Below are 9,197 nucleotides of genomic sequence, written 5' to 3'. Positions count from 1 at the left end.
TAATGAGTATTATTTTTAAATAATTTAATTGACTACAAGGCTACAAAGTTTTATAATCAATTAAAATTACTAATTAAAAATAGAATAAAAATATATTAAATTATATTTAAATAAATATTCTAAGATTGGGTGACTAGGGTTATCAAAATAGTTCATTGTTCATGAACAGCTCGTGCTCGGCTTAATAAGCAAATAAGCCAAATACGAACACATTTTTTGAACTTGATATATAAACGAGCTGAACACAAAAAATGATATTTTTTAACAAGTCGTGTCTGAACTCCCTCAAGCTCAACGCGTTTACACCCCTAACAAATGCATGCATGACTACGTAAAAAAAGTTTTTTGTTCGCAAACAGCTCCTGTTCGGCTCATTAAGCAAACGAGCCGAACACGAGCGAGCATTTACATCAACAGAACTTGAACATGAAAGGAAAATTGAGAAAGAGGCACTTCCAGATATACCACCCAATTCTTACGTATTTACATATCTAATACCCAAACTTCACTTTTTACATTTATACAACCGAGATCCTTCATATCACAACAAAAATATCTCTATTTTAACCTTAAAAAGGTGAAACATAGATAAGGTGGTATATATGTAAAAATTGAAGTTTAGGTGTTAGATATCTAAATACATAGGGATTAAGTGGTATGTATGTAAATATTCATTGGAAAAAGTAAGATAATGCATAAAACACTGTAGAGTAAATTAATATTGCATTTTCTTTTGGAATCAGTAATTACCCAAATCTCACAGCTCGCTATTCAGGATTGCTACTGGTCGAACTAACAGCGTGCTTGCCGTCCTCAGAGCGCCCATCATAAGTATCTAACTCCTTCACTTTCTCAAGTTGTCTTAAGAGATCTAACCTTTCTCGAGCATATGTGGACGGAATCTACAACAATCATTCACATGGTTAGCTAGAACAGAAAGGAAACATTAGGGATAAAACACAACTAGACGAAGAATTTCGTATTTTTCATTCCCTACCAGAGAAGGCACATATCTCTGAATAGCAGCAAGCATGGCTGCATGGCCCACTGCTGTGACCTATCATTACATGAGAGAAGAAAATGCATTAAATGGTAGTAAAGAAAACAAATGAATTCAATATGGTAGCCTATCCAATTTCAAAATCAACATAGAGTTAATCCTATGCATCCACAAAAGAAAACTTTATCTACAGTTCAGTCCGGTGGAAAATTGTGCTTAATAAAAAAGCATGCCAGTGTTGTTTCCTAATGAAGTCAAATTATAAATCTGATGACACCGATCTAAGGGTGTTAGATGGTGCGGGAAGGTTAGAAGATGAGTAAGGAGAATTGTAGAATGAGAAATGGAAAAGGAGGGGACAACAATGGTTAAGAAGCGGCAAAGAACTTCGTTTGGACAGCAAACCGCACGCCAAAACATCAGTTCGGTAGCATCAATTAGAGTAGGAGGTTGTCAGATGTTCGGGAGATATCACCATCTTAATCCAATCATAAAAGATCTAAGGATGCATAACCCCAATAAGTATAAACTAGAGGAAACAACTTCAATTGCATAAACCAAAAACCAAAAAGCACTTCTAAAACAACATAGTTATACAAAGACAAGAGATTAAACCCTAATTATAAATTAAAATAGATAAATAAGTCCACAATGCCCTTGCTACAACCTACTAGGTGGGAATTGCTTGCTACAGTATTCACGGGTGGGAGATACCATTCCACCAAATCCCATCCCGATCAGGAGGCTCTCACCTCTCGTGTTTCATATGCTTCTGCATTACTCTCCCCGTGTAAGAAAGGTTTCGTCTTCATCTCTAGAAGCATCTAGATCCACATAATATGCTAACAAGTTAATGTCATTAAAAATAGCAAAGATATTAGTCTCTTAGTAAATCAATCTTTGCATGCATTATCCTCAATTCTCTTGGTGATTCTAAGTGGACCATCAGCTCTACGCTTGAGCTTTTCAAACAAATTTGAATGAAATATCTCTTTCAACCTGATTCATACTCAGTCACCTTCTTCAAAGGCCATAACCTTCCTGGACTTGTTAGTTTGCTTTTGATACTTAGTGTTATGCTCGACATTGTTCTTCCTCATCTGCTCATGTAGAGTCTTAAAATATTTTGGGATGACTGCAGCTTCTTAAAAATATGACGGTAAAGTTGTGATAGAGAAAAAAACTTCTTAGAAAGTTGAGGTGAGAGTTATAAATATCTATAGTAAAATACAAAAATATTTTCCTTACAATTTTCTTCCTTCTGTGCCATTTCTCTCCCTCTTTGATCGTTGCCACCTTACCAAATATTTTCTCAATTTCTTCCATTCCGTTCTCCCGCTCTCCCTCGCTGATTTCCCGAATCGGATCAAACAACCGCCTCACAGTGCTACAAGAGAGGGCAGAGGCATCGCTCTCCCCACCTCGCCTCCTCCTGCAGCTCTCCAACCAATCTCCCTCTTCTCGCGATCTTCCTCTCTCCCGGTTTCGCCCGAAACCATCACCTTCGTAACTGAAACCGTGTGATACAGTTGCAGTTGGAGCTATTCGAGAAGACAATGACGAGATCGTAGGCTAGTAGAGGACACTGAAACTTTCATCTACTCCCACCCAAAATCATAAAGGAAGGTAAACCTTGTATGTCCCCTTCCCCCAGTCGCACGCTTTAATCTTCCTACGGGATTTAACCAATGTAAGACTTATAGAAACCAGAGGAGAAACGGGGTCAAAGGGCTTGTAGAATTAGATGATTTCTTTTTCTATTACTATTTAATTAAATCCTTAAGTGTTATGCGAATCCCCCATCAGTTAATTCAGGCATTCTAACTTTCCCCTATATCAAAATACTCTTTTGATTATATTATTTAACGTTCATTAAATTCAACTTCCTTCTTCTAAGAAAATAATAATAATAACTTATTATATATAAATACATATATTAATCTTTGAAGGTCCATTAGAATACACCTAATTTGATAAATAAATGCACTAATTGCAAAACTATTTATATTTTGAATTCTAATTGTGTAGGGTCGCTAGTTACACCGTTTTCTGTTTAGAAGTATCTTTTCGGCCTTCTCAAGGTAAATAACTACTTTTTATTAGAGGATAAACATATCATTCCTCATTTGGGGCTTTGATCATTGTTGTTTGTAGTATCTTCATACTATTTCATTGATTGTCAGTCATACCTTGGTTTCAACTATAACTATTATGTTAACATCTTTATATGCTTCTATTTGCTCATAATGAAGTAACTAAATGTATTAATGCAAAATTCCTGCATATTTAAATTAATCCTGAAATTATGATATATAATACTACACATAAATTGTGAATGAATTGAAAGATAAAAAATTTGGAAGTAAATAAATCACATTTAACTCTTAATTGTACCCAACGACTTACCCTACGATATAAGCGTTGAAAAGCGCTTTAGAATTTTCGAACTCCTCTTTCCTCCTCTTAGTTTTGCCAGCACACTCTGCTTCCCTGTCCCGGTTTCTCCCTCACGCGGCTGCAGCGGGTCGATGGTGAAGGATCCCGCAGTCCTTCACTACAGTAAGAGGCAAGTGACACACAGTGAAGCCGTAGAGCACCGCACCTCTTCCCCATTTCCTGTTTCCTCACCTCCCGCAGCGATTCCTCCTCCCGCAGCTTTTGCGCAATTCTGCACTATAGCAGAATCGCAACCAATAGCAGGCCGCACACACAATCGAGTGTCGCAGATATTGATTCAGGGCTCTAGAGATAAATTGGTTGGTAAGTGTGAAATTGATTTTGCGTTATTTGATATTTTCATTTTCTTCCTCTTGCTTTCGATTTGATATTTGTCTCATTTTTCATTTATTGTTTGTTTCAGATAGAAGCTCCAAAATTGTGTCGAAAATGGCTTGTAAGTTTCCATAAAGGGATTCTAGTGGGAATTCAGGAGGGTTTAGAGGGACTAAGCAAAGTTAAGAAGAAGAGAGAGAAGATTGAGCAGCTTTGGAGAAGGGCTTGTTGTCGAGAAGCCTTTGTAAGGTATGTTTTAGCAATCAACTATATTTTGAGTTCAATCACTTTACGAACTATAATATTCAGAATTCCTATGTCGTTTAACATATTAGGTTGTTTACTTGAGGCGATAAGTTCAAGGCAAGCATATAAAAGAACGTCGAAGGTCGACTCTGTAAATTTCATGTAAAATAATCTCAAGTTAATATAAAAAGAATAATTCAATTTATGTAAATCAATTAAATCTTAAAATTTAATATTATGTTTTAAAGGTTATTAAGATTAATATAAAAGTTACCGCAAGTTCCAGCTAGCTATTAAATATTAAGATTTTAGTGTGGCAATCAAGGTGAGTGATTAAATTTTTAAATTTTAGTAGTCATTTTTTTTCAAAATGTATATTTGGCTCCATGGATATTCTAGCTTAGTTAGATCATTTATTATGTTAGCCAGGATAGAGAGGCACGAAAGATACGTATGATATACTAGATCTGCAAGATTGGCATAATAGGATAGATACACATGATAAGCACGATGAAAAATGATATGCATAATATAAGAGATATGCATGAGATAAAGATATGCATGAGATAGAGATATGTATGATGAATAATTGCATAGCAGAGTAAATATAAATGTTAATAGATATATAAATATATCTCAGAATATTGTATGTTATAAAGAATGTAATATATTTTATATGAATACTTGTATGTGCATGTTCAGAGGAAGATTTCACCCCCTAATTGTACAGTCAAGGGACGCTATTGTAATGGTGCGCGTAGATTTTTTCAACCATCCCAGATAATTGTAATGATTTGATCGCTAATCGCTGAGCCGAAAAGATAATATCTGCCAAGGGAGAGTAGACTAGAGCTTACCTCCCCAAACAATTATGATATTTACATAATAACCACAGTGTTGACGGGATAATATCTGTTAGGAGCAGATAATGACATTTCCATTATAGACATTTGCGATGTATAGATCGCTAACCGTTGTGACGACAGGAGTTGATGAAGCAATATCGGTCAAGGGTGTAAGGTTTTGTTGACGATAACCTCATAAAGACGGAATTGTATGCAACGAGTATAAAGTAAAAATAAAGTTAAGATAAATGTATATAAAATATTAGTGTTTTCATTTAGAAAAATGTTATTGATACACGCATTAGCATATATTAGATTGCTTATAAAAATATAAAAGACCAGCATATTACAAGATTTCTTATAAACTTGCATGCATATTGAATTTTTTTCATTGGATTACTGTAGTTTACAAGTGTGATTACACTTGGGTTTTCTTTAGATAGCTCATTATGTTGTTTTAATAGTATTTTCAGGTTTTAAACATTTGAACAATATAAATGGAAGAGCAAATGTGTATATAAGACAAGAACAATGAATGAAATGTTTATTTTAATTGCTTTCTTTAATGGCACTTTCATGTATTATTTGAATATTAAATAGTTAGTGTTAGAATTAGAATAAGGATAACAGTGATTTAATTTTCACCATCCAACCATTCATTCCCGTATTGGTTAACTCTAAGCCCCATGTCGAGTCGTTATAGAGAGAATGAAATAGAAGAGTTCGACGGCATTTGGACACAGATAGGTGTTGAATGACAGTTTTCCTTGCTAAAAGCAACAAATAAAACTCCAAATCGGCGACGTTCTGGTGGCGATGAGGTTCCACCATCTGTGTCTGAGTAAAATAGAAGAGTTCGACGGCATTTGGACACAGATAGGTGTCGAATGACAGTTTTCCTTGCTAAAAACAACAAATGAAACTCCAAATCGGCGACGTTCTGGTGGCGATGAAGTTCCACCATCTGTGTCTGAGTAAAATACAAACACACAACTTGCAAAAGGAAAGAATAAATCACTTCGAAGAGCATAAAACAAAAAACCACATCTCCAAACAAAAAAAAATGCCAAACTCTAAACCAACAAAATAACAATATATAAATGATTGCCTCAGAAAAAATCTAATTAGAAATAGATCAAGGGGAAAGAAATCCTAATTAAGCTTCAAATAATAAAATAAAATAAAAAAAGAAAAGTTTGTAGGCCCAGCCCCATAATCCCAAGCACAAAATCCCACTTAGGGTCTATCGACAGAATCCCATCTTCGTTCCCACGTACGCAAGAAATTCATATGGATGGTTCGCGATTCGAACCCATGATCGCAGGAAAATGCGGAATCTCGCGTCCAATCCAACCCTAAATGTGATCCCGCATTCCAGAAACTTGTCCTTTGTCACATTTAGAAGTGCTTGATGAATATCAAATGCCAAATTCATCGGAAGCTAGTCAGATTTGGTGGAAATTTTTAGAATTATTCTCATCAAAAGAATAGCACAGAGCATTAATTTTTGTGCAGTTTATGTATTTTATTTTTGAAATATAGTTTACTTTATTTTTCTATTTCTATATTAAAGGACAAGCCAGTGACAATAGCCACAGAAAGGTCGTATTTTGTGGCATTAAGTTGGATTATTTGGTATCAAGAATATTTGGTCGACGATATTTCAAATTCGATTCAGTTTAACTTAATTTTTATGATACCTGGTTATGATTTGGAAGTTGGAGTTTGGATTCATCCACTTAAAGTGTATAAGGCAGAAAACATCAATTAACAACAGCAGACTTTCCTTTTTGGGTTTGGTAGCGGAGAATTTCTGTGTTGCTTAATATTCATGTGTTACTTCCTTCGGCGATGGAAAGGGCAATAGCTCAATTGATGCCCTTCGGATTTATCCTTGGTTGGCTTTATTTTAAAATGAGGTGGTGATGTGCGTTGTATAACGCTCTTCAAAAATCACAAATGGCTGGAGAGGATCCCATTTTACACGAGCTTAAACTTATGGGTATGGGCAGATGATTTGAAGATTTTAAAATTAAATATTGTTTTTTGTTGAAATGGAGGTTTAAAAATAAATTAGGAATATTTACATTTCTAATGAAATTAATTCACACTTCAATTCGGGTGATCTTATGTTAATCTCATCCATTGGCCAATGTTACGAGTCTATAGATAGTTGATCTGAAACAGATATTTGATAGCATTTAGCTTCAATATAATCTCTTTCTAACTTCAATCTTAAAGTATATGTAATTATTTGGAGTGTGGCACGAGTATAACCAGCTCATTTCGAGGAATGTTATTTTCTTGCATCAGTGTGAGGCCTGATTATTTTTCTTTGAAAATCTATTCCATGCTCTATTTCGTCCTCAGTACTTGGTATTAGTACTTATGAATTTGATCAACAAGTGCAACATTGAAAAAAGGATTTATGAGAATAATTTTGACTTGTTCATTGATTTTATTTTATTTTTACTTTCTTGCTGAAATTCTTAAATATTTTGAACATTTTATTAAATATTTAATCAAAACTCTAGTACGGTTTGGTTTCATTTAATTATTATATGTGAAATTGAGTTGTTGAATTAATTGATAAAAAGTGATTTGTGAATGCCCTTTTTTTTTATTTTTGCATGAAGGCGCATTATGCATCATATTAGTTGCATGAGGAAATTTTACGCTGTAGATGAAAAATCAAACATTAAACTCACAGCAAGAGTTGAGCCTTCAAATTATCCATGAAAAAATTCGAGAGGTCATGAAAGACTCACGGGAAGAAGCATAAGAAAACCGATAGGGACAACTGATGCCAAGTCAGTCAGAGTCCTTCGGAGAGCCTTCTTTTCCTTCTCTGTGAGGTCATCTCCTGTTATTGTTCTTTTCAGTAAAACCATTGCAGCTACTACATCAATGGCTAACAACTGAGTTCCCTGCCACACATCCTGAATACAAGAAATTCAAATTATTTACTTGTAATAAACATTCCAAAATCCACATATTAACTGTTAGTATAAATAATTTAAAAAAATCCCGGCAAGTAAGGACTCTTAAAATATGAAATGGAAAGTAATAAAAGCCAAATAACTTCTTGAACTCTATAGCTGAAAAAAAGATAAAAAAATTATATGGTATGGTTGAAAAGAATTCATGGTCATTTGCTTGAAAAGAATTCATGGTCATTTGCTCATTTTGAGAATAGTAATTTAACAGTTATCCGGGTGGGCCCTTTGCAGAAAGTTTGACACGGAAGTGTCCCCGCTCCGGACACGGCAAGGCCCCAATCGTGTCCCTTGACGTCAGGACCTTCCGGTCCAAGCAAACAAAGGACCAACCGGTCCAGTTGATTACTTGGGTTTGTCGCCGACTTGATTTACTCTTTAGTTACCCTAAAATTTATAAGTATGTTGCTTTCATATTTGAGGTCAATTTTTCTCTGCGTGTTTTCTGCCAGGATGGCGGTTGGAGTCTAGGTTTCCCTCCTACGGAAATATGCGTGTTTTCTGCCAGGATGGCGGTTGGAGTCTAGTTTTCCCTCCTACGGAAATATCCGACGATGAGTGGTGCCCCGACTGTATCTTGTCCGAGGGTGATTATCTTCAACTTCCCCACATCCTCCGCAATGTTCCCTTCGTCGTCACCGCAAACTTCACTATTGCAGCCGCCCGAAAACAGCCCTCTTGGTTGTTCTCCCTGTAGTTTCCCCGCCTCCCAGCAGTCAGCCGCTTGCCATCCTGGTTGCCCCCCTGCTCTACCATCCAAGCACCTTCCTCCACCTTCTCCTAGCCCTATGCCTTACTGCCGCAGCCTCATAAGCCACTATCCCCACAGCTGTTCTAGCCACCAGAAACTGCATCCTTGCCGCCTAGCTATTGTTCCAACACTTCCCCTACGCTGCCATTGCTATTCTAGCCACCCAAAACCATCCCCCTTGCTGCCTCGCTGCTTTCTCAACCACTAAAACCACCTCCCAGCGGCCTATCTGCTATTCCCACCGCCCAGAACCATCCCTAGCTGTTGTTTCTTTGTTGTCCAGTCCGCCTAAACCCTTACTACCTGACCGACCATTTTTTTTTGTAAATCGGCAATTACAAAAATTTGATGGCGCTACTAGAAGATTTAAATTCCAGCAACGGTGTCAAAAACTTGACTGCGATTTTATATATATGTGTTTGATTTAATAAAGATGTATAGATATAATATTCAATAATGTTAAAGTCGAATTTGTCAACGCAAGTATACGTATCGCTCAAGTAATATAGGGCTCTAATGGAGTCCTAGTTATCGATCTCACAGTGAGAAATAGAATACTACGGACTAAGGCTTAATAAAAAGTAATA

The 9,197-nt window shown here is 36.0% G+C and overlaps 1 protein-coding gene across 2 annotated transcripts in view; it reads right to left on the bottom strand.

Moving 5' to 3' along the window:
• LOC110030758 overlaps positions 1–9,197 on the bottom strand; it is a 46,974-nt gene that overhangs the window by 481 nt on the left and 37,296 nt on the right. For both annotated transcript variants that reach the window (XM_020733651.1, XM_020733652.1), the window contains exons 17-19: positions 7,632–7,802; positions 998–1,057; positions 751–902 (exon numbers count right to left, since the gene is read on the bottom strand). In XM_020733651.1, coding sequence (XP_020589310.1) covers positions 768–902; positions 998–1,057; positions 7,632–7,802 — 366 coding nt within the window. In that variant the 3' untranslated portion in view covers positions 751–767. The remainder of the gene's footprint in view (positions 1–750; positions 903–997; positions 1,058–7,631; positions 7,803–9,197) is intronic.

Source organism: Phalaenopsis equestris, unplaced genomic scaffold (genome assembly GCF_001263595.1).
Source record: "Phalaenopsis equestris unplaced genomic scaffold, ASM126359v1 Scaffold000760, whole genome shotgun sequence".
Taxonomy (NCBI): domain Eukaryota; kingdom Viridiplantae; phylum Streptophyta; class Magnoliopsida; order Asparagales; family Orchidaceae; genus Phalaenopsis; species Phalaenopsis equestris.
This window is presented reverse-complemented; position numbering and strand designations above follow the sequence as displayed.